The following is a 26885-nucleotide window of genomic DNA, read 5'->3' on the forward strand; positions in this document are numbered from 1 at the left end:
TCTTCAACTTAAGGCTGAAATTTTCAATAAGGAATTCATTATCTGAGCCACAGTCAGCTCCTGGTCTTGTTTATGCTGACTGTATAGAGCTTCTTCATCTTTGGCTGCAAAGAATATAATCAATCTGATTTCAGTATTGACCATCTGGTGACGTCCATGTGTAGAGTCTTCTCTTGTGTTGTTGGAAGAGGATGTTTGCTATGACCAGTGCGTTCTCTTGGCAAAACTCTGTTAGCCTTTGCTCTGCTTCATTTTGTACTCCAAGGCCATATTTGCCCATTACTCCAGGTATTTCTTGACTTCCATTTGCATTCCAGTCCTCTATAATGAAAAAGACATCTTTTTTGGGTGTTAGTTCTAGAAGGTCTTGTAGGTCTTCATAGCACCGTTCAGCTTCATAGAACTTCAGCTTCTACAGCATTACTGGTCAGGGCATAGACTTGGATTACTGTGATATTGAATGGTTTGCTTTGATAACGAACAGAGATCATTCTGTCATTTTTGAGATTGCATCCAAGTACTGCATTTTGGACTCTTTTGTTGACTATGATGGCTACTCCATTTCTTCCAAGGGATTCCTGCCCACAGTAGTAGATATAATGGTCATCTGAGTTAAATTCACCCATTCCAGTCCATTTTAGTTCACTGATTCCTAAAATGTCGATGTTCACTCTTACCATCTCCTGTTTGATCACTTCCAACTTGCCTTGATTCATGGACCTAACATTCCAGGTTCCTATGCAATATTGCTCTTTACAGCATTGGACTTTACTTCCATCACCAGTCACATCCACAACTGGGCATTGTTTTGCTTTGGCTCCATCCCTTCATTCTTTCTGGAGTTATTTCTCCACTGATTTCCAGTAGCATATGGGGCACATACCGACCTGGGGAGTTCATCTTTCAGTGTCCTATCTTTTTGCCTTTTCATATTGTTCATGGGGTTCTCAAGGCAAGAATACTGAAGTGGTTTGCCATTCCCTTCTCCAGTGGACCACGTTTTGTCAGAACCCTCCACTATATCCCTTCTGTCTTGGGTGGCCCTACATGGCATGGCTCATGGATTCTTGAGTTAGACAAGGCTGTGGTCCATGTGAACATGGTTTTGGTTAATTTTATGTGGTTGCAGTTATCAAAATATTAAACTTCTGGCCTATGAAAGGTTCTTTGAAGAGGATGAAAAGACAAGCTATAAAGTAAAAGAAAATAGCTACAAATTGCATATCTTACAAAGGATTAGCATATAGAATATACAAAGAACTTTCAACATTCAACAGCAAAGTCCCAATCAACCTAATTAGAAAACGGGCAAAAAGCATTAACAGACATTCCACCAGAGAGGATGTACAGAGAGGATATACAGGGAAGGATATTATACCTCATTATCCATGAGGGAAATACAAATTAAAGCCATGATAAGCTGTCAGTACACATCTTCTATAATAGATTAACAAAAAAATTAGTAACTACAACAATTGCTGGTGAGGATGCAAGAAACTGGATCATTCAGACATGGCTGGTGGGGATGTGAAATAGTGCAGCCGCTCTGGAAACCAGCTTGACAGTTTGTTGTAAAACATGCAGTTACCATAAGACACAATGGTTGCACTCCTGGATAGTTATCCCAGAGAAATGAATGCTCAGGTTCCTGTAAAAACATGTCTATATATGTTTATAGCACCTGATAGTAACTTTGCTCATAATTGCCAAAAACTGCAAGCAACCCAGACGTCCTTCAACAGGTGAATGGTTAAACTATGGTCTCTACATTGATCCACGGAACCCTGCTCAGCAATAAAATTAATGAATTACTGATACACAACGACTGGAAGCATCTCCAGAGAATCATGCTGAGTATGATATTTCCTAAATGACAGAATGATGGAAACTGAGAACAGGTTAGTGGTTGTAGGATCTCTGGATATGGAGGAGAAGTGATATATGGGAGAGAGGTGAGCGTGTTTATAAACAGCAACTTGATCCCCAGGTGATGGAGCTGTTCTGTAGCTTAATGGTGGTGACAGATACATGTACCTACACATGTGACAAAACTGACACAGAACTCAATGAACACACAGACACACAGATAAAACGGAGCTCTGATAAGATCACTGAGTTGCATCAACGTCAGTATCCTGATTGTGCGATTGTATGATAGCTTTATGAAATGGTACCTTTGGGGGGAAAGGGGTAAAGAGTATTTCTTGCAACTGCATGTGAATCTATAATTATCCCAAAATTTAAAAAAAATCAGTAAAATATATTTATGCAATTGTGTGCATTTAAAAGACTAATTTATAATGGTAAAATATTTGTAAGTACTGAGGGGGATATCATCATCAAATATCTCTTTTTCCTTTGCCTTGGTTTTTACCCTTTACCTTGGCTTTTCTTTCCAACTTTTTCTTAGTGTACACGTGTTCGTTTTATAAAGAGGAATAAAACAAACCTGATTTTTCATTTAAAAAAAGTTCATTTGCTAAGTACAGCAATTTACAGTAGTGTTTAGTGTATTCTGAAACAACCTCCTTATTTCTTCTTCTCTTTGACCCCGAGTATAAAGATAGGCGAGGCACACATACATACACTATGTGTACATGCCACACACTCAGACACCAAATCTTGACCCACTCAAGAGCAAATAGGTTGGGGCTCAGTGTCCAAAGCTTCACATGGACAATTTGCAGCTACAGATGAAATGAACTGCCGTTAGCTTTGATGGGCATCTGATGTAAGGGGAAGCAGCTATTAAGTTGGATGCCTCGCTGCAGATTCTATTCATGATTCACAGCCCAAGTCTAGTGTAGTCAAGAGGTGTGTCTCGATGGATAATGAAAGAGTGAAGACAGACAAAGAAAATAATGAGAAAGGGACTATTTAGCAACACACTTTACCCTTTCCACCCACTGTGTGGTCTCCATCCTTTGGTGCAGATATAATTTGAAAAGCCCAGAGCGTATGATTGGTAGTAATGGAATAAATGCATAGTGTGTGAATAGGGCTCAGGAGCCTATAAAAGATTCAACTCCTGCTTCCCCTTAGGAGAGGTATCCAACCAGTATTAATATTTTAGAAATACTAGAAGGTAGAAGAGGAGCCATTATTCATCACTAGCACCTCCATGGTACTAAAATTAAATAATGGATTTTTTTTTTTTTAAGACAGAATTGCTAGAGTTGTGGAACTATAAAAAATATTTCTCTTTTGGGGATGTTGCATTTTTTGCTTTTATCTTTTCTTCTCCTCTTGAGAACATTTTGATTTACTTTTGTGATAAGCTTGTACCAACTAAGGAACTTGGAAGGCGGGACAAGCTAGGATAGGAGGGAGGTGGGTTAAGGCAGCTGACAAATGAGCCTGAGTAAATTTGTTTGGCTTCAAGTCAGAAAGCCCCAGGACTGTGTGGGCATTCATTTTCCATCCTGCAGCATGTGCATCTGCACATATGGGCTGGGGCCCTGGGCCCTGTAACAGGGAGAACCCGCTGTGCCACGCGGTGTGGGGTCTGAGCCGGCTGGTCTGTTGAACAGGAGCCCCACAAAGAAGGACCAGCCAGCCCCGTCATAATCCAGCCCCGGCCTCAGAACAACCAGCCTCGCTCCTTGTGGAGGCATCTGGCTGAGCCATGGGGAACCCAGCAGCCAGGAGTTGATGTCAGACCCACACCTGGAGTTCTGGTTTGGCTAAGCTGGTCTCAGAAGTGCCCCCGTCCCACTCTGTCCCCACGCCAGCTGTGTAATCTGGTTGGACAGATGACTTCACCTTACTAAGTCTCTCTTTCCCCATCTATAAAATAGAAATAATAGTTGACTTCCTGGCAGAATGCACATAAAGCTCTAGTGTGATACCTGGCATTTTAAGACCTCAAATGAAGGCAGCTATTACCTAGGAAACCAACTCAAAGGTTTTTAAAAATGCATGTAATTATTAAAATTAGTAATTTATAATTATTAAAAGTCATCTTGATACTGACATGGTGTTGTGGCTAGATGTGTTCAGAAGAGAATCGTTGGCATTGATTGAATGCCTGGTGTGTGCCAGCCACTGTACTCTACTCACCAGAACCTCAGGGGTATGGGTCTCTTGTCCTCAGTTATCTAGGAGGGAAAAGATGGGTGAAAAGATTTGCTTAAGGTCAAAACCCAAGGACATGTTAGAGCCAGAAATCATTTGCTAAACCATCGAACCACAGAGGGGAAATGATACATACCATGCAGCACCTAGAGAAGTGGAGGCATGGGGAGTGAAACAGAATCCTTGCCCACCCGATGGAGAGAGAGTGGCTGTTCTTGTTCAGTCGCTAAGTCATGTATGACTCTTTGCAACCCTATGGACTGCAGCAAACCAGGCTCCTCTGTCCTCCACTATCTCCCACAGTTTGCTCAAATTCACGTCCATTGAGTTGGTGATGCTATCTAACCATCTCATCCTCTATTGTCCCCTTCTCGTCCTGCCCTCAATCTTTCCCAGCATCAGGATCTTTTCAAATGAGTTGGCTCTTCACATCAGATGGCCAAAGTATTGCGGTATCAGCTTCAACATCAGTCCTTCCAATGAATATTCAGGGTTTATTGCCTTTATGATTGACTGATTTGATCTCCTTGTTGTCCAAGGGACTCTCAAGAGTCTTCTTCAGCACCACAATTCAAAAGCACTAATTCTTCAGTGCTCAACCTTCTTTGTGGTCCAACTCTCACATCCATACATGACTACTGGAAAAACCATAGTTTTGACTATATGGACCTTTGTCAGTAAAGTGATATCTCTGTTTTTTAATACACTGTCTAGAGAGTAGCTGAGCTCAGTTTAAACAGAGATCCCTGGACAGCACCTCATCTCTTGCCTACCTCACAGAGTGCTGATCCACACACGCTCAGAGCTGCTCTGGGTTCAAACTCAAGGAATCGCAGCAGCTGTAAGTAAGAAAGCACCTCAGAGTCTATCTGATATTGGTCACCCTCTACCTTATTCACCAGATGAGGTGTGAGCTTGGCCGCACCAGTGGCAGCTTTCTCCATCACCAGGCTGCCCATGCCATCAGCCTAAGCTCTTTAAACTCTGGACATGTTCCTTCTTTTGAGCTGAAATCTGTCTGTTCTGTATCTTGACTCTTTCAAAAACAACAGAATGAAGCCAATCTCTTTTTCTGCAGGTATTTAGATGATACCCCAAACTGTGCTTCCCACCCCCATCTTCCTACATTCTAGTCACTTAAGGGGCTCCACCTTGTTCTTCTAGAGAACAGACCACCTGGCTTCTCTCTCAAAAATTACTTCCTCGTGGGTCCCTTCCTCTCATGTATCTCTCAGATGGACACTCTTTACAGTATCATCTGCTTAGGGGTCATCACCCACAGGCAAGTTACTGGGGAGTTATGTTGACCCATGGCTGTTTAGAGGATTTGTTATCATGACTTGAGAGGAGCCTGAAGCCCACTCTCATAACCCCACCAAGATTTTTCCATTGATTGTGATCTTCTACAATGCTTTGCCAGAGTCTTCAATGACTCAGCTTGTATGGTCCTCTCTTGTTGGACTTCCTTTGGAAAATCCATACTTTATGCAGTTGGAAGCTCCATAAGAAGAAAGATGTTTACCTAAGTTGATCTCATCACATCCATGGACCTGTGTTTACAGAGCACACTGCTCTATTTTTAAATTCGGATGTCTCATTGGGATGATTTAATTAGGAGATGACCTTATTTGGAGGATACCAGAGCACCCCTCAGAACCCAAGCCCAGGAGCAAAGATGGTCCTTGACCAGAAACTGATAAGCCGTTTTGAAACCAGGGTAGCTGTGCAAGTTCACTGATTTATGATCTTTTAGAATTTTATTTTTTCTCTAACCATATAGTCTCTCTCATTCATCTTCCCTTTACATAACTTCTTTATTTATTACTAAGTAATTAAGTGTCTATTATTCACCATGCACTGTTCACAACAACAAACAGAAACCCCGGATACCATGGAGCATATATTTTAATGGTAAAGAAATATAACAAACAGATAACTATGTCAGGTGATGATTCTGTGAAGAAAACCAAAATGGTTATAGAGGATGATGTTGGGAGGAGCCACTGTTTTTCCTTTTTTTTTAATAAGGTGTTCACGGAAGTCTTCTCTGAAGAGATGAATGTAATTAAAGAATTGAGAGATGATGGAATGAGTCATACAAGTTCCATTTGGTAGGGTCCTGGTGAATTACAGCCATTCACCAGCCACCACTGGGAAAGGGGACTGTGATAGTTGCGTCTGCCAGTGTAATTTGGAGACCGAGGCTGAGGCATCAGATTAAGTCATGCTGAAGTGGGTCATTTACCAGATGCAGGGTGGTAACACATACCATGCTTGAGCCTGAACTGGCTTCACATACACAAAATTATTCACTGCTCTCTTTTTTAATTTCCCAAGTGGATTGTTTTCTTTGTCAAGGTCTGCACTTCTGGCCCAATTGGGTCTCCCCAAAACATAGACTCAGCTTTCAAGTTGACAAGACATTAAGGGTCCACAGCCCTCAGCCAACTGACTCCATCTCTTCCTGTCCCAACCCCAAGATCAAGAAAGAGATGATGTGTTTGTCCAGGCTCTGTTTTTGTATAGGAGACTGTGGGTTAGAAGAGGCAAGCCCAGGGCTGAAATGTGTAATTTCAAGCCTGGAAATTTGGGGAAATGGCAGCAGAGGAGATGTGTACAGACACAGTGACACTTGAGGCTGAAGACAAAGGCAGGGAACAGGCTATAAACAGTCTTGAATGCATTTCTGGGTTAGCCTGAATTTTTCCTGAAAGTAATGGTGTGTGGGGGGGATGGCCTTGAAAGATTTTAGTCAGGTGTGATCCTATTGTGGGCAAGAGTAGCTGCTTCAGAGAATGGGACACTTGAAAGCCGGGTTTGCACAGGTTCTTCTAACCGAAGCTCATGCAAAGCCGAATAGAATGTCAGGCTTTCAGTTGAAAATGATTGAAATTGTATATTTATTTTTGACACTGCTTGTGTTTCCAAGCATCACATTTAACATTAAAATTTTCCCTGAATTATAAGAATAATAAGAATAAGCATTGAAATCCTCAGTGAAAGGGCAGCCAACACACATTTCCAGGGAGAAATTGTTCAATTGTTCCTGTTTATTACTTCCAAATGGGACTAGCTCCAGGTTCATAATGCTGATTTTGTTACATTGCTTTCTCTGATCTGTGGTTCAGATGAGTGCATAAATATTTGGTTTAATATTTCTTTGGGAACCATAAAAATCTAAGCTGATGGAAGGGAGAGGAGCAGAGCAGTGGCCAGGAAGGAAAGTTCGGCAAGTTAGTAAGAGATTACGAGCGTGTATTTCAAGAGTACCCAAGGGCATGATTAATGTATTATCCTTTTAGATGGCAGAATGCATGCAAACCCCTCAAACTGCACTATTACTATGACAAAACTCTGAGCATGTTCCTGCCAGGAATTTGATGTACAGAGGGAACAGGTGACCCCATGGGTAAGTATAAATCTTGGAATTGAGACTTAGACGCCCTTAATCTTGGCTCTGCTTTTGACAAAGACCTGAGATGAAGACCTGTGCTCCTAGGCTTCAGGGGTGGGTATGTCAGCAGGAGTCCAGACCAGGAGCGCCTTCAGCAGTGCCAGGTTCGGATGCTCCTGTGCCCGCGCACACCACCCAGCACTCTGACCAGTCGGCCATGTGTGGAGTCGGGGTTAAAGCCACAGACTCTAGATACTTGGGTTCAAATGCAAGGCCATTATCTCGCTGACTTTGGTGAGGTCTGTGTGATTCGGTTTCTTTGTCTGTAAAGTGGGGACCACTACCTACCCCACAGAGTTGTTGTAAGGATTAAATGATTAATGTGTGTACGTTGCTTAGACTAGTGTGTGGTGGAGTGTTAGCGATCAGTAAACAGTTGCTTGTCGTAGTCACCATCATTACCACCATTTAATAATCATAAAATGAACAACTGCCTTACATTCTTGAACATGTTTATGTACTTAAGCCTGTCATGTCTCTCAGACCCTTATCCACCATAACCCTTGTAGAATAAGCATGGTTTCCCCCATTTGGCAGAGGAAGGGAAGGAGGCTCAGAGACACCACGCGACTCCCTGTATGTCCACATGGTTAGTGAGCTCCGAGCTGCAAACCCGATTGTCCTAAGCACTCTGTGCGTTAGTCAGGATAAGTTAGGCTATGAAGTAATACGCCTTGCGCAGCCTTAGCACTGCTGTTGCTGCGTGCACCGTTGCCTCTCAGCCCATTACCAGCCAATGGTTACCTCAGAGGATTAATGGTCGCTCAGCCATTGGTCGGTGCTGCAACAGGCTCCTCCCCCAAGCCAGCAATTGTCAGTGAGCGACCGTTAGTGGAACATTCAGTCAAAGGTCGTCAGAGTGGTGGTCCTCGAAGAGTGAGGTGAGAGGCGCATCCCAGCCTCGCGCAGCGGGTGAGTTGGGGGCTCAGGGAACAGACCGGGGGCTGTGTCCTGCAGGAGTTCAGAGCCCTCACCAAGGCTGCCCAATGACCAGGTCCAAGCCCTGAGGTGGCGATGACCCTCTCCCCAATTCCCGCCTCGGTGACCTAATGGCAGCGGCCATCTCTGGGACCAGCCCCCACTGGGTGATGTGAGGAGCCTGAGGCCAGCTGGGTCCTGGGCACCTGGCTCCTCAGCAGTGGTGGCTCGGCAGGTCTGGGGACCTGGCCCTGAGGGAGCTGCCAGCTGAGATCTGCCTCTTCAGCCAGGCCTGGGCGCTGGCAGGAAGACCCAGACTGGGTGCCGGGCATATGATTTGGGGCAGGGTAACCAGTGCCTTCAGGGACCCCCTCTTCTCAGCCAGGCCTAGACCTTGGAGGGTGAAAGTTGTGCTGAGGGACCTGGCCCGTACTTATCAGAACAGAGAATAGCATTTGTTTTGGTGGGAGTTTAGAGGACTGTTGTTACCTGACCATGATTCTCATTGTTGTATGGCAGAAACCAACAGAACATTGTAATGCAATTTTCCACTAACTAAAAAATAAATTTAAAAAGAAAAAACAAAAGATCTGACACCAAGATGTTTGCAACAAATAACCATGCCCCACCCTCACCTTTGCTATAAAAGGGCTTTGCTGACAGCTTTCAGGCAGTTTGGGGTTTTTAAGGTATGAGCCACCTGTTTCCCTGCAGAGTCCTGCAGTAAACATTTCTCTGTTCCAGACTCTGACGTTTTGGTGTTGTTTGGCCTCTACTGTGAACTGGGCACATGCACTGGTGTTTTGGTAACTTTCACTCTCACTTCATTGGCTAAAGCAAGTCCTGTGGCCACAATCGCCTTTAGTTGACTGCAAAAGTATAGTCCTACTATGTGCCCAGAAGAGGAGCAGATTATTTAGGAACAGCCTTGGTGACTACTCCCCACTACTATAAATCTGATTCATAAATAAAGGGACAGCGGGTATAGAAAATCTAGATTTCTCACCAGAGGTTCCAGGACCATCTTGATTTTGGAGGGAAGGCAGTGTGGGACATCTTGATTTTTGGTAGAACCACAAGAGGCAAAGTCAAGGGGCCCAATGAGCAGGGGGGTGAAACTCATAGTCTGCACTAAGAAACCAGAAATTCAGAAAGGGACATATAAGGATCCCAGTTATTCTCTTGGACACTAAAGAGACACGGAAGTGTGATACTGATGGGTAGTGAATGGACTTTGGGCCCAGACAAGGCACAGTGACCCAGTGACCCAAAGATGACTTCTGCTTTCTCTGGTCTGCTGTGGCTTCTTTTAGCAAATCTCCCATATTGCATAATGTGGGCTTCATAGATTCTTGAACTATGACCCTTAAACACTCTGGAACTCATGAACGGTCAATAAATATTGTGAATAGAAGGAAAGACAGTAGGGAGGTAATAAAGGAAATTGTAATCAAGAAGGAAGCATCTTATTAAAAGTCATGGAAATACTCCAATAAAAATTAATTAAAAAAAAAAATCATGGCAGAGAAACAGACCATCAAGCTGAGTGAGTGGTGCTATCAGTTTGGAATATATTAACAAATATAAACCGAGTTCCCTCAGTGAGAGCAGCATTGTGCCAATTATGCATGTAAATATGTATATTTAAATATACATATAATATTTGTCCTCTTGTGGCTGAATTATTTCACTTAACATAATGTCTTCAAGTTTTATCCATATGGTAGCATGTGTTAGAATTCTCTTCATTTTTAAGTTTGAATAATAATATTCCATTTTATGGATGTACCACATTTTATTCGTCCGTTTGTCCATTGTTGGACACTTAGTTTCCTTCCACTTTTTGGCTACCATGAATAATGCTGCAGAATATTCATTCTTTCTATGTATCAGTGGATTGTTTAGTAAAGATGACATTGTACCTGGCTGTGAAAAAATTTTTTAAAAATCTTCAAGAGTAGAAATTTCATAAACCACATTATTCTCTGCTAAGGTGGAAGTAAAAATTTTAAATGTGGGAAATACTTGTAAATTAAGAAATATTCTCCTTAAAAATTTTTCTATGGACTATAGACAGTAACCGAAAGATTGTAACTATCAGAAAATAAAGCTCACCTACCCCCTTCTCCAGTTAACACTGAATTCTGTGGAACTCAGTGGATTAAGCTGAGCTTAGGCCTAATCTTAAATCCTTTCTTAGAAAAGAAGGGTATGCAAGCTGCTGCAGTGACAGTGCTGTAAATGGTCAGGGTGGTGGGTTCAGATTTCCCCTCATGGTGTGTTACTGGGGCTTGTTTTTCCTTCCTGAGTGTTCCATCCTGCCCATACCTGTAACCCCCTCCATGGGAGGGCATAAGCCATTTGAATTTGGTGGTGAGCACAGCCTGCTGGTACAAGAACCCCTGGTCTGTGCTGCGGGTCTCTGCTTCTCATCCTACCTCGGTGGATTGCCAGAGCGTGGGTTCTGTGATTCTCCACCAGGAATTTTGGAACTCTTGGCATTGGGTTTGCCTTAGTTCCCCTTGTTGATTTATGACCTAATGGTTGAAACTCATTGAGCAGCGTGAGAGTGAGAGAAGGGCATGGATCTAACAGCTGCCTGGATTGCTGAATGGCTAAGTATCTTCAAGTTCAAAGGCATGTCAAGGACTAAACCACAGTAGAGAATTAATTGCTGCTTACAAATCACCTTAGAGAACCAACCTACTGGACAAAACAAATGTCTTCTAATAACTATAGGTAAAGGCCATACATGAGTTTTTTCCTACTTAATATGGAGCAGAAAACATCTTCTTAATTAGTATATACCCCAAGCTCCAGTGATTAGTCTTACATGTTTAAAAAAAGTTGTTTTGTTTTTGGGTTAATTTTTTACTGTATAGCAAGTAATATAGGTTCATCTTATGAAGTCAAAAGTATCCTAAAGTGAAGGAAAAAAAAATATTACCCTATTAACTCTATCTCCCAAAGACCTATACTGTTCACATGTGATTCATTTCCCTTTGAAAATTTGTGGGTGAGAGGTCTGATTATTTTCTAGTTTTTTATCCTTTTGACCATATTGCTTATATATGTAGAGTCTTCTATCCTTTGAAAATAAGTATCTCCTGATTTTCTACATAGGTAGAATTAGAGCATCCATTTAGTTGGCTGTGACAGTGAAGAAGCGCTGGGGTATCTGTGTTGGAGCCACTTCACACCATGAGCAGTGTTTGCTCAGACAGAGGGTCTTCACACAAGGCTGGCTCTTTGCAGGTTATTAAGATGGGGAAGTGTCCTCGGTCCCTTAATGATTCCTGGGCGTTACCACTGCCTGAGGGCTTGGAAAAAGAGAAATGAGAAGATACTGATATTACATGGACAAAGTGACCACATTTTCACACATACAAAAAAGTTAGTACAATAGATTTTAATTTATGAGTTTATGAAGCATTTTATGATCATATAAAACATGCAAACAAAGCTGTAATTTTTTTCAATGCTTTAGTCAAGTGTCTTCTATGTTCCAAACCCAGGAAATGTTAAAAGAATAAGAAATAAATAGCCCAAGGGACAATTATCACCCCCAACGCAGGGGCCATCTGCTCTCTGTGCCTTAACAGACCCCAGTGGCAAGCAGGGCTGGGACCAGAAGATGAGGCTGCCTCCTTGGGGTGGGGCAGAGGGTCAGGAGAAGCTCCAGTGAGCGGGCTGAGTCCAGGAAGACCAGGAGGGACTCCAGCAGACAGGGTGAAAGATAGGAGTCCGACCAATCCAGGTCCAGAGAAAGTGGGCAAAGTTCAGAAGGCTCGTGGCTCACAGTTGGTGGTGGCAAGAGAGAGAACTGAAGAAGCAGGTGGAGGCCCATCAAGGAGGGCCCTGAGCTAATTAACCTGGGAGCAATGGGGAACCAGCGAAAGTCTTAATCTGGAAACTGCTTTGGCCATATTTGTGTTTGCATTTTGCAATGACCATTCTGGTTGCAATTAGGACAGGAAGGGAAAAGAGAGAATCAAAAACATAGAGGCCTGTTAGGAGACTACCATAATATTCATTTACTTAAAGCAAATATTTAGTGAAAGCTTACTGTGTACCATGCACCGTTCTTGGCCCTAACAACAAAACAGTCAGAAACCTTAGTGAGGATCTGAGTTAAATTACAGGTACTGGAGACTGGCAGGGGGGCAGGGCTAGAAGGTCTTAAAGAGAATATATAGAACTTGGTGCCTATGGCATTTTGATGTATCAAATATATTTTCCATAGTGGGGGAAACTGATGTCAGCATAATTAAGGAAATGTCTGAACCCGTAGGGAGGCAAACACACTGACTAAAAGTAATAGGGTTCCAGGTTAGATTTTGGGGTCAGAAAAATGACAGAAGGAGAAAAATTGGTGTGGTGAAATCTGAATACATAAAATCTGGAGGTTGGTTAGTTAAGAGTCACATGTCAATGTTAATTTCTCAGTTCTGACCAAGTCCCATGGTTATGAAAGATGTAAATTTTAGGAGAAATTGATGAAAAGTATGTGGGAGCTCTATGGTATCTAGGCAGTGTTTCTATAAGTGGAAAGTTATTCTTCCCCCCAAAGTCTGTGTCTATCTATGAAGTATAAAATATATTTATATCATACAAATGTAATAATACATATAAAGTATTACATATTTTGTATAACCTCCAACCGCTGCTGCTGCTGCTGCTGCTGTTAAGTTGCTTCAGTCGTGTCTGACTCTGTATGACCCCATAGACGGAAGCCCACCAGGCTCCCCCATCCCTGGGATTCTCCAGGCAAGAACACTGGAGTGGGTTGCCATTTCCTTCTCCAATGCATGAAAGTGAAAAGTGAAAGTGAAGTCTCTCAGTCGTGTCCGACTCTTCGCGACCCCATGGACTGCAGCCTACCAGGCTCCTCCGTCCATGGGATTTTCCAGGCAAGAGTACTGGAGTGGGGTGCCATTGCCTTCTCCGAACCTCCAACCACATTGAATATAAAAATTATAAAATACTATACAAAATGATACTGTTCATGGGGTTCTCAACATTCAGAAAACTAAGATCATGGCATTCGGTCCAATCACTTCATGGCAAATAGATGGGGAAACAGTGAAAACAGTGACAGACTTTATTTTGGGCGGCTCCAAAATCACTGCACATGGTGACTGCAGCCATGAAATTAAAAGACACTTCCTCCTTGGAAGAAAAGTTATGACCGACCTAGACAGCATATTAAAAAGCAGAGACATTACTTTGCCAACAAAGGTCCATCTAGTCAAGGCTATTATTTTTCCAGTGGTCATGTATGGATATGCGAGTTGGACTATAAAGAAACCTAAGCGCCAAAGAATTGATGCTCTTGAACTGTGGTTTTGGAGAAGACTCTTGAGAGTCCCTTGGACAGCTAGGAAATCCAACCAGTCCATCCTAAAGGAAATCAGTCCTGAATATTCATTGGGAGGACTGATGCTGAAGTGAAACTCCAATACTTTGGCCACCTGATGGGAAGAACTGACTCATTGGAAAAGACCCTGATGCCGGGAAAGACTGAAGGTGGGAGGAGAAGGGAATGACAGAGGGTGAGATGCCTGGATGGCATCACCGACTCAATGGATGTGAATTTGAATAAACTCCGGGAGTTGGTGATGGACAGGGAGGCCTAGCAGGCTGCAGTCCATGGGGTTGCAAAGGGACGTGACTGAGCCACTGAACTGAACTGATACAAAATGATCCTCTCAATTATGTAAAGTTTAAAAATAAAATAAAATTAAAAAAAAAACACAAAATGATCCTCTCAATGTAAAAATATTCAAAATTGCTATATAGTCTATGAGTACATAAATGTGTATATAAATTCACAGAGTATCTTTAAAACACATATGACTTGGTATCATTGGCCCCTTGCAGCAGAGAATGGATGTGGGAATGGGATTCCTAGGGGGCTCTGGCTTTGTAATGTGCCACACTCTATAGGAAGTAGGCAATGAGGATGCCCTTTGAAACTCAGAGCAAGCAGCACTGGCTGCTCCAAGCCCCTGCATTTCCTGCCCCTCGCAGGGTGCAGAGGACTCTGGTCCCGCCTGAGCCATGCCCCCTACTCCCAGTACAGCTGGCATGCCAGTGACCCCTGCTGCTGCCAGGGAAGTGGCTTTGCCCAGGTATGCAGCAGGACCTGTGTGCTATTTACACACGCTTCTCAGAGAGTTGGCACCCAGGGTCCAAGTTCTTTCTCATCACTAGTTATTTTTTTCATTCCAACTCAGAGAATAAGGGGGAAAAAAAATCCCACTGTGAAAAGAAGTGTTGAATTACAGAGAATGATAGGAAAGACCAGCTAATTGTGAAGCCCTCCTATGTGGTATAATGGGTGTTAACAGCTGCTGCAGGAGCAGAGACTCATGGCAGGATTTGTTCTGGGCAGGAGTGCACTGGATTTCTTACATTCCATCACTTGAAACACCAGGAAAAGGACCACAGCCTTGGGGACCACAGCCCTGCAGTAGCACTTGGACAAATCTTAGGAGTTTACCTAGTATAATAAAGGTCGTCTGGAAACCCACCTGACTTGCTTTGGTGTGTGGCTGAGGCCTCCTTTGTGGCCACTGCATACCTCCTATCTCTCTAGCTCAGGCTGGAGTGGGCCAGGGTCTCTCTGAAGCCCCAGCTGGGGACTAAGAAGCCGGAGAGCTGGTGAGTAGTTCCTAAATCTAAATTGAGCCCAGACTCCCATCTTTTCCCTGGAGAATGACACCCACTTCCATGCTTTATTCTCTAAGGTTTCTCCAAGCCCTGGGGTGCCTTTGAAACTCATGGAAGTGTGGAACTTGGAGAAATGCCAACTTTGCTCTACTGGCATTCTAGAAAACAGGTTTTTAAGAGTTCCTAATAGTGTTTTGTGTTTAAAATAAGTCTAGAAGGGAGATAGCAAAGAGATCCAGCCTTTTTTCCAACAGAAATCTTTGGAGAGGACCAGTTTATGTGTAGGGTAGCAAAAGGAAGAGGTTTTAATCCATATTTGGGCCAAAGTGGTAAGAGGGGGAAGGGAACGACGGCAAATATGTAAGAGATAAAGAAACAGAATTGGCCCATTCCCACAGTAAATCTTCCTCCAGAACACTTCTCTCCTGCAACCAAAGACTTGTGTGAGTTTTGTGTTTGAAAAGGAAATGTGCTCCCTTAGAAAGGGATTTTTTTAGTATTGTAGCTAAGTGGTGTTTATGCCTGGAGGTGTCAGTCTTACCGATTAACAGCAGCATCATTTCTTGTCATTGTTCAGTCCCTTAGTCGTCTCCAACTCTTTGCAACCCCGTGGACTGTAGCCTGTCAGGCTCCTCCATCAACAGAATTTTCCAGGCAAGGATACTGGAGTGGGTTGCCGTCTCCTACTCCAGAGGATCTTCCCAGATCAGGGATCGAACCCATGTCTCATCTTAATACTCTCATTGTTAACTCTGGTTTATTGAGCCCCTTCTATGTGCCAGGGGTGTATTTTGCACATGCTATCTCATCCAACCCTGGGAAATAAGTGGCATTATCCTCATTTTACAGATAAGGAAATCAAGAGCCAAAGAGGCAAAGGATGACGTTCAAGGCCACAGGCTGATCATTGGCCGAGCCAGGATGGGGACATATGTTTGTCTAATCACTGAGCTCCTCATTAAACAGATATTGGCCTTGGTTCCACGGTATGCCAGGAACTTTGCCAGGCACTGGGATCCAGTGGCGAGCCCGATATGCTGAGGCTGTTGACCTCGTGGAGCTTCCAAGCAGTGGGGATAATGTCATTTGGATTAAATCTAGTCAAGCAGTGACGGTGAAAATTCTTTTCATCAGAAGATATTGCATACCTTATTTTTAGTCTTGCTTTGGATGATATTTTCTGTTAATTTAAAAAATGCAAACAGAGGTAATTGATGTTTAATCAGAACACTCAGTGTATTTTAATAAAGAATATCTTAAATCAGGGGGAAAAAAAAGAAAAACCTGTACTGCCATATGGACTGTGCTCCTACTCCACCAGTCCTGGCAGAGGAGCCTTAGCACAAGGCTCATGCTGCCTTAGGCTCCACTGCCACCTGGTGGCAGCCATCAGAATTGCAGGCATGGTGGTCCCGGAAACGCACCCCCCCGCCCCCACCACCACAGCTCTTCCTCATTCCACTAGAAGGCACGTTTCTGGTTCAGCCACCCAAACCCTCCAAGCTCAGTTGACCACAGCCCAATAGGTACCTGTTTAGTTGTAAATTGATGACAGCCGGATCAGTATTAGCTTTCTTTTATCTGTATGTTCTGAAAGTCTATTATGTTTGTGACCTTTAAAATGTTATAATCAAATTTGTTTGCAGGTATCGATGGAAAATTGATATTACATATACATGAATACTTGGTAGAACTTTAGAACTAACCTATGCAAATAATGGTTTTCTCTTTAGTTGGATACTTTCAGATGACATCAAAACAAAGCAACATAGTTTGGCTCCTAATATACCTCTCAACCTCACCTCTTCTCAAGCCATTCTGAATTTTCTAAGCTCTCTCACCTGCCTGTTGCCTGTCTATGTTGCTCTGTCTGCCTGGAATTGCCTTCCTATATCTTTACCTTTTGAATTTATTCTTTAAATGTCTAATCAAGGCTGACTACCAATAGGGAATTCCCTTGAAGTAAATCCAGACACAGCGATGGTGCAGAGCCGTGCCTCTGGAGACATGGAAGATGGCTTATGAATACCCTGCTTGTTTCTTTAATAACTGTGGCTGTGGCAAACTTGCTTAATCTCTCTGAGTCTCATTGATTTCATTCATTAAGTATGAATAATGTTCCCTGCCCCCAGCATTGTTGTCAGAGTTTTTTAAAAAATGCATGTAGAATGCCCTCTCAGCACCATGCCTGCTATTGAATACCTGGTAGAAGCAAGGGTGCAGGCGGCGCTGCTGCTGACTGGACCCATGTGAACACCTAGGATCCTGGTTGATGCCTGCCTAGTATAGCGCTGTCCAGTGTTCTCCATTGCTTATTTGGTCTTACTTGTAGGAAAAAGTCTATTTCCTAGGAGTTAAAGATAATATAAATGTCCAACCTTGAAGCTCATGAAGTTACTTGCCTCCCAGACCCATCACTAAATGTCACCCCAGGGCTGGTACGCTCTCCCAGCTGAAAACTGCAGGTTTTCAGGTTAGGATGAAAGGTGTTAAACCGATGACCCTAGTTTTGGTGATCTGCTGTAGTCAAGTTCATCCAGCACCTCTGCATTGGCCCCTGTGACTCGTGGACTGGTCACTGCGGTGTGTTAGCACTGTGCTTTCTCTATGTTTTCCAGCCAGAATCGTAAATGTCGCTCTGTTTCTCTGACCAGGTAGTCGATAGTGACAGACCGGAAGGGTCCAAGTTCCGGCTCACTGGAAAGGGAGTGGATCAAGAGCCTAAAGGAATTTTCAGAATCAATGAGAACACGGGTAGTGTCTCTGTGACACGGAACTTGGACAGAGAAACCATCGCTACCTATCAAGTGAGTACCCCCGGGTGCCCACCCCCCACACAGAGACGTGTCTTTCAGAGACTGCTTTCCTCCCACTGAGCTCATTATTTCTGTGCTTCATCAACCCAGGGCTGCACGGCTTTAAGTGTGTCTCTGTGGGAGCCGAGTGGCATTGAACTCTGACAAGCAGCAATGAGGGCCCCTGTCTCATCAGCAGAGCCCTCCGGGTTTGCGTAAAACTTTGGGCATGAAAAACCAAGAAGGGGCCCCTGGGGGATCTCAGAGGAGGTCAGAAACTCTACGTTAATGTTGGTTTTCCAGAAACCAGCTTGATAATGAAGCGCTGTAAAAAGAATAAACCCTTGGACCTGCTCATTCTACTTAGAGAAATCCATCCTAAGGAAATAGGGAGGAATTCAGTCAGCTTTTTGTACAATGATGTTACAGCAGGACAAAATCCTTAAAATGGAAACAGTTGCTAAATATTCAGCAATATATAATGGTTAAACTATGGCACAATTTTGCAAGGAAGCTTTCTACAACCGTTTAAAATATTTTTGAAGAAGTTCTAGTTACATGGGAGATTTTCAAGATACTGAATGAAACAGACACACCAGCACATATGGTGTCCTCATTACAGATGGAGTCTTTACACGTATCGTGATGGGTACGTGTTTGTGAAGAAGCATGATAGAGGAAAATCAAAGTCGTAGTGGCTGTATTTGGTGTTACTGATATTTTCTGTTTTTTTTCTTTCTGATTTTTCTACAATGCACTTGCTTTGCTTTTATATAGAAAAACAAAAGCCTATTTGTAAAAGATAGTTTCAGAAGTTGACACCCATTCAAGATTCAGAGACCAAAGTAGCTGCATGAAGATATTGGGTGAGCATCAAATCTTACGTAGGCTATGGGTCCCTCCCATCCCCTCTCTGCCACACCCCCAAGAATCCCATTCTCACAGCTGTGTTAAGGACCAAGCCTCTGGGGGTAGTAGCTCCATTTTTTGAGGAATGAGACAGAATTCCGAGCCATTTTCAGGGAAGGCTCCAGCAGGATGCAGTGCACTGAGCTGGAAGCAGGTACTTGGGAGCAAGGCCCAGCCACCAGTGTCTGCTTTCCAGGCCGTTGCCCATCATACGTGCGTCTCACTGGATTAGATTCGGGGAAGGTGGAGGGGCCAGTTTCTAGGCCTGGACTTGGCATTCATCTTCATCAAAACACCATGTAAGAGCATCCCAATTCCACCTCAACAACATGACCTCCTCTTCCCTCTTTTCCTAAGGACAGAGGGTGGAGGGACATTATGCTGGAGAGTCAAGTGCTCTGGCTGGGGAATTGATCCCCTGGGTGTAGCTTCCTCTGTTACAGCGAGATACTGACCTTGGGAAGACCATGTAGGTGTCAGTCCTCAGGTTCTTGTCTATAAAATACAGATAACACTTGCCTACCTGCCAACAGGAGTGCTGTGGGTTTCCAGTGAGGATCACACTTGAGGCATTGAAATGCTGGACAAATACAGGGCAGCATGGGTGGAGGGAAGGCCCATCCAGCCTCATACTGAGCAGTGTGGTTCAGGGTCCCCAGTCCTGGGAGGACCTCCTTCTCAGAAGTGTCGCCAAAAGACAGATGCCGAAGCATCTGCAGGGGGTACCATCCGTCAGAGGACACCAAAGGGTGACCGGTGCATCTTCAGTGTACACCCTTGGGGAATCTGGTTGTTGTAGAAATTGAATGTTGGCACCCTCTGAAATTCCCAGGTCCAGCCAGTCTTGCCGGTGACCACAGGTGACCTGGCAGCTGTCAGTGTCCAGCCGCTGCAGGACAAGCCAGCGGCAGACTGTTGGTAAATTCCCTCTTCTTTCTCCCTGCCTATCATGGGAATATCTATTACTTTTCAGACACAAGGAACTAAAGACATGACACATTTCATAATTTCATAGCACAGTGATACAGAGCTCTGGGGTCAGCAAATTGCCATTCAGGTCTCAGCACTGCTGTTGACTGTGCTGCTTTTATCTTGGGCGACCCATTCACCCTCTCTGAGGATCTTGTGATTCTCTTCCACAAAGTGGGGATAGTACCAGGATGTCTAAGGATTGTATGAAATGGAAGACAATTATCTTTACAAATTCTTAGCACGATGCCCAGCACCTAGCAAGCACTCAGTAAATTAAAGCTGCTCTTATTCATTTTCTTCCTATAAGATGATTTAATTTTTCTGTTAAGTTCCACAAGTTTTTAACATCAGTTTCCTGCCTTCAACTGTGAGAAGGTTGACATAGACAACAGACTTGTGGGTTTTCCCTTCTATCCTCATAGGAACCAAACATCATAGCATTTTCTGCCCCTCTTTTAAGTATTAAAGAGAGATTCCTGGAGGAAGCTGAGCTCTAGAATTTCCTAGGAGATGGAAGGGGTACAAGACAAAGAATAAAGGGGCAGAAGTCTTCTTGGGAGAGTTCTGTAGCCTGGAAATAGGACTAGCATGAATCAGAGAAACTGGAAAAAGCTGGTTGCCAGGAGTAAGAATTGGTAAATGAGAGGCTGAACGATCCCTTTTTAAAATGACCCCTTAGGGGCTAGTTTAAGAGCTGAGTGAGCGTTTAGGTGCATGCTTGGCTAACTGATCCTGTCTGTTGTTTGTGGGATCCAAAATTGGCTTCAAAAAAGTCAACGTTCCACATTCCTAGAGAGATTACTGGGTTTCCATAAACAAGGGCCCACCTCAGTGTGAGTATTCTCCTTAGATGGCAGTGACCTTGATCGGGACAGTGAGGGAAAGATACCTTAGGGCAGTCACCACGGGAAAAACTCGAACACCAACATCCAAGGACTAATCGGGAATGATGAGAAGGTGGCCTTTGGTCAGTCAGGTGGCTTGGTTTTGATGTTGTCAAGGGTCCCAGTCAGAGACTTCTTTAAGGAGAATTTTTGATTCATGAGGTGTCTCTTTCCTCTGGCCTCCACAAGCTGAGCACAGGGCTGTCAGGTATGGCTGTGCAGGGTCTCACTGCACAAGGGGGAGGGGGATGGCTGAAGGATGAGAAAGGCCTGACTCAGCCCCCGCTTATTCTCCAGAAGCCACACTGCGTTCAGAGCTGCATCCACAGGGAGATGACAGCCCTTTTCTAATGCTCATAGGGTATCTGGAGGAGGGTTGAATGAAAATCCCACCTTTTTTTTTTTTTTAATTAGCTCATGTTTAGTTTTATCAAAATGATGAAAGTGAAGTCGCTCATTCGTATTTGGCTCTGTGCGACCCCATGGACCGTAGCCCACCAGACTCCTCCATCCATGGGATTTCCCAGGCAAGAATACTGGAATGGATTGCCATTTCCTTCTCCAGGGGATCTTCCCAACCCAGGGATCAAGCCCAGGTCTCCTGCATTGCAGGCAGATGCTTTACCGTCTGAGCCACCAGGGAATCCTTTATCTAAATGATAATAGTGATTAATATCAGTGGCTCTGGAATCAGAAAAGTGTTCAAGCCTCGGCACCGCTACTTAGTGAGCTGTGTGCTCTTGGGCAACCCACTTACCTTCTCTGATCTTGTGATTCTCATCCATAAAATGGGGATAGTTACTAGTACTTTTAATGATTATAAAAGATAAAGTTACTAGTTTTTGTTAACTAATAATTGCAAACAGCTAGTAAAATAAAGTCTGGTCTGTAGCACAGAGATTCTCATATTTTTCCTTAAAGTGAGGTCAGGTAGCCTATAACAGTTAAAAACATAGTTTTGCATGTAGCCATGTTGGCTGAATTAAAGCATAGTTTTTACAACTAGCTATGGGAGCTTGCGACTTCACTTTTACTTTTCTCTTTTCATGCACTGGAGAAGGAAATGGCAACCCACTCCAGTATTCTTGCCTGGAAAATCCTAGGGATGACGGAGCCTGGTGGGCTGCCGTCTATGGGGTCACACAGAGTCGGACACCACTGAAGCGACTTAGCATAGCATAGCATGAGAGCTTGAGCAGACAATCTACCTCGATTTTCTCATCTGTGAAATGGGAACAATAATGATAATGATCTCATAGGATGAAGGGGCTGAAGGAGTTAATGCATGTCAAGCATTTGAAGGAGTACCAGGGACATAGTAAGCATGGTCTCAGCATATGTGAGAATTAGTCATGGGGAAAGCACAGGAGGTGAATGAAAGCTCCATGGTCTCTGGAGTTGTGAGCTGTGGCCCAGCCTTCTCATCTCAACTGTGAACTTCTCTTAGATAATCTTGAGTTTATTTGTAATTTCATAATGTACTCCATGGCGTGTGACCTGATTCATTGACTCATTCATTCTAAATATATTTCATTGAAGACCAGCAGGGGGAGGAATGGAATGGGAAACCAGACACACGGGGTTCCCTGCCCTCATGCGGCTCTCAGTTTAATGCCTAGGCTTTGTTTGTGTACAGGTGATACTTCAGGGAGCTGTGCCACGTTCACTGTGTGGCTGGGTTTACTCCTGTGCAGGGCCATGTGTGCTGGTGGCGAACAGTGGCCTGGGCTTGAGCCTCCCGTCACCGGTCTCGCAATGGCCCAGTTTCTAGTGCCCGGTTCCCCCCAGTGCCATTCGCTCGTCAATCCAGACTTTGTCCTGTTTTCTTCCTGTCTTCCTGTCTCTTCCTGTCTCTCCTATTTCTGGATTTTATGAGAACTGGGTTCCTCTCTTCTTAACACACTTTGGGCACAACAGTGTTGCAAATCTGGTTCATTTCAAGCAGCTATTGAGAAATGATTTACTGTCTTACTAGTGCGGTTGGATCCATCATGTCCCTGGTGGTTATTGCAGTTGGTTGCAAACCTGCTTCTTCAAAGAGCAGAATCCGAAGTCTCCGATTCCCGTGTTTTACTTTCCCCTCCTGCAAGTTTAAAAAGCAGAGAGCATGTGGGGGACTGGATGCCATTACAATTGCTTCAGTCTTGTTGTTGTCATTCATTTTAAAGGTAAATGCTGTTTACTTGCAAGATGCTAACACGTCCCAACAAGAAAGCATCATTAACTAAACCTTGGAGATCTGCACAATGAGAAATAATCTGGGATAAATTTGTCCTTGGGTCCCTGGATGTGTACGATCACTGAAGCTGTTTATTGAACTCTACACAGCTGATATTGTGCTAAACAACTCATATACATTCTCTTACTTAATCCATTTCACACGAGAGACTTCAAAGTAGGTGTTAACACCATTTTACAGATAAGCAAATAACTGTTAAGTAACTTTTTTGCGGTCTCCCAGCTGGTGCATACGGAATCTGGGAACCCTGTCTGTTTCTCTCCATCTCCAAAGTCCTGCATTTTCAGTTACTAAGAATCACTTCTTTCTTTTACCTGCAACTAGACTTTGGTGTCTAGCTGCAAATTCCTAGGCCTCTTTCCCAGGAACTCCAAGTATTTAAAGGGAACTTGACTTGCTGAATGATCTACTTCTTCTTAAATACTTTTAATATCTTTTCCCAAGGCCCACTGCTTCCTGCCCACTCTCCTTGCTGCAGCCCCCATAGGGCTTTCTATGCTTCTGACCCGAAGTGGCACCTGGCAAAATAATTTAGCTCTTGCAAGTATTGGAAGCTGACATATTAATGCAAAGCCTCCTGAAATATTACTCATTATTATGCATTTTGCCAGTGTTTGAGTGATTTGTGAACTCTTCATTGGAATAAAGTACTGTAAATGATTCATGAATGACCAAGTTTATGAAATTCTATAAAAATATTAGCAGGTGGTAATGATTCCTCACACTGTGACTATAATCTGCTGGCTGCAAATTTGTCAATATAGGAGGACAGGAGTGGAGTGGGAGACGGAGTCTATTAGGCAGGTGGGGGGTTGGGGTGGCCCAGCAGTGGGTGAAAGGGGAAAGAGGAAGCAGGCCTGTGGTCGTGGACTGGTGTCATGCTCAGGAGACCTTCACCTGCTCTGTTGTCCACTGTGGGAGATCCAGCAAGGGCTGGGGTGTCAGAGTTGAATGGGAGAAGAGGGGAGCATGTGGAGAGAGGGAAAGAACCGACATTTCCTGAGCACCTATTAAGTCCCCAAGAACTCTCTAGAGTTGTACACACACAAACCTGAAACTGGTTTATTATCTTGTCCTTACTGATGTGTTAGCTGAGGGCCAAAGTGGTTCTCAAGATATATTATTATTTAATGTAGATGTTAACATTTATTAAACATTTACAACGTGCCAAGGCTCTGAGCTAAATACCTGCGTGACGATCTCATTTGATCTCTTTAAAGGTGAGCTTAACACGGTTGTCATTCTCAACTACAGAACTGGTAACAGGAACCATCCGTGTTCTTGGCCTCAGAAACTGAGCAGGATTTCATTGTGTCCTTCTGAAAATTTGTTCACATTTTCTGGGATATAACATGCTGTCGTTTGAGCCAATTTCTTGGTTAAGTTTTGACTTTGTAATTAGTACTTTACTGTGAAATTGGAAAATACCAGACAGACAAAGGGTATTCTTGCTCCTGTGTTTCCCTTCATTCATGACTCCACCCCGATTCTAATCCACATGACAGTTTATCAGAAAATACATTAAGATGAAAAACGCGGCTGTCATGTGGAAACAGTGTATCACATCATTAGCGATGGTCAGACAATGGGGAGATGAAGATTTACCCAGATTAGGGAGTTACTGAGGTGGTTAGCCTCCTTATAACACTGTCCATGTTGTACACGGGTGATGCACACTTTACCGTGGTAGACTTTTGCTGCCCTGGATAATATTTGTACTTGGAATGCTGCCCCAACCCTCAACTGTGGGACAAGCTACTTCTTTCTTCATCCTCTAGTCTGGTCTTCCCCTTGGCTGACTTTTTTAGGTAGGATTCTTGATAGTAGTCAACAAAATCCCCTCCAACTAATATACAAAAAAAGGGATTTATTTAAGAGTATAGGTAGCTTGGGGCTTCCCAGGTGGCTCAGTGGTAAAGAACCCGCCTGCCAAGCAGGAGACACGGGTTCAGTCCCTGGGTTGGGAAGATTCCCTGGAGAAGGAAATGGCAACCCACTCCAGTATTCTTGCCTAGGATATCCCATGTACAGAGGAGCCTAGCAGGCTTCAAGTCCATAGGGTCACAAAAGAGTTGGACATGAACTAGCGACTAAACAACAGCAGGTAGCTTATAGAACTGCCAAAAAGACCCAACAACCTGGTTTACATGTAAAATACTGAAAACTGGTGCTACAGGAAATACCCAGCATTTCTGATACAGCTCTAGCTTAAGAGTTCTCAGTCTTAGTACTGTTGACATCCAGGGCTGGATGATGCTTTGTTGTGGGGGCTGTGCATCACAGGGCGTTTAGAAACACACCTGGCCTCTTACTCATAGAACAATAGTATCCCCCCCATCCCAGTCTTGACAATCAAAAATGTCTCCAGATACTGCCAATCGTCCCACAGGGGCAAAATTGCCAATAACCCAATAACCCAGCCAATAACCACTGACTGTTCTAGAGGAGCTGTCGTTGCCGCCACCTCTCCTATCACCATGCTCCTGTGATGCTCACAGCTGGGTGGTAGAGACTCTGCCTTTGCAGCCCTAAAATCCTGGATGACTCTGATCCCATGCTTTCTGGAACCTCAGATCCCCAAAGCAGAGCCACTGCCTGTGTCTTTCATTCCCTCACTGAATCTCACGCTAGGGTGTGTGTAGAGACGAGCCTGTCATCTGAAGCACTCCAGCTGAGCTAGCCAGGGGCCTGGGTGGGAGCTGCCGCCTGTGGGGTCAGCCATGCCACCAGTACTTGAGAGGCCGTCAGTGACAGTCACACCTAGCTGAGGGCCAGTGACCAGTATTTCCTTGGAGAGCTGGCTTCATGCCTGCGCTCTTAACTCATCTCCATACTTCGGTCCTATCCATCAGTAAGACACGTGGCCTGCAAAAGAGTCCTAAATGGGCGGAGACAGAGAACTTGAGTTGAAAGCTCAGGCTTTGCAATCAGACCTACTGAGGTTATACTCTGCTATCAGAGGAACCATATGAAATTGTCATTTTTATAGTTGAAAGAAGGGTGAATATCAGCCATTGCATGGTTTGTTCTGATACTACTATATCACCTTTGGCAAGTGGTTTTCTTCTCAACTGTTTCTCATCTTTAGACTGAGGGTGAGATTGCAGGATCATCTCCTAGTGGTGTCGTAGGTGGTGAGCGGGGTGTGTACGCACAGTGCTCTGTATAGTCTCTTACTGGGTGTTCTGGAATTGGGAGCCATCACTTCATGTATCATTTTGTAGCTGGGGCTCCCAACAGGGGAAATAGAGGAGAAAGCAGACACTCAACGACTGAACATCCGGCGAGCAGTCCAATGGTTGGATGTCAGTAGCACCGTGTGTTGCTCCGGAGAAGCGAATCATCCAAATGGGTGGTTTTCAAAGCATGGCTCCCGGACCAGGAGCGTCATCTGGGAACTGGTAGAAGTGCAAATTCTCAGGCCCCTGCTCAGACCTGACAGGTCCTGCGGGTGCTTGTGATGCTGGCAGGTGTCTGAGAAGCCCAGGTCTAAATAGGCCAAGTATTAACCTCAGGGAAGATGGCTTGTTAATTTGCCTCAGTGAAGGTGGCCTTTGAGCCAATCCCCTCGCAGTGCTGCGGGGGTCATGGGTTTGTGCCTGAAAGGTGCTTATTTCTCCAGATGCCCTAGTAGGCCATGTGAAAGCCCTCTCAATCCAGCCCATGCTCTTCAAAATTGCCTTTTTTTTTAATTTCCTTAATGGCTTTGGCACCCCACTCCAGTACTCTTGCCTGGAAAATCCCATGGGTGGAGGAGCCTAGTAGGCTGCAGTCCATGGGGTTGTGAAAAGTCGGACACAACTGAGCGACTTGACTTTCACTTTTCACTTTCATGCATTGGAGAAGGAAATGGCAACCCACTCCAGTGTTCTTGCCTGGAGAATCCCAGGGACGGGGGAGCCTGGTGGGCTGCCGTCTATGGGGTCGCACAGAGTCGGACACGACTGAAGCGACTTAGCAGCAATGGC

At 44.2% G+C, this 26885-nt stretch overlaps 1 protein-coding gene across 4 annotated transcripts in view; it reads left to right on the top strand.

Moving 5' to 3' along the window:
• CDH13 (cadherin 13) overlaps positions 1–26885 on the top strand; it is a 1055068-nt gene that overhangs the window by 569495 nt on the left and 458688 nt on the right. For all 4 annotated transcript variants that reach the window (XM_044931221.2, XM_044931224.2, XM_025269790.3 and 1 more), the window contains one exon: positions 17773–17925. In XM_044931221.2, the coding sequence (XP_044787156.2) occupies positions 17773–17925 (153 nt within the window). The remainder of the gene's footprint in view (positions 1–17772; positions 17926–26885) is intronic.

Source organism: Bubalus bubalis, chromosome 18 (assembly GCF_019923935.1).
Source record: "Bubalus bubalis isolate 160015118507 breed Murrah chromosome 18, NDDB_SH_1, whole genome shotgun sequence".
Taxonomy (NCBI): domain Eukaryota; kingdom Metazoa; phylum Chordata; class Mammalia; order Artiodactyla; family Bovidae; genus Bubalus; species Bubalus bubalis.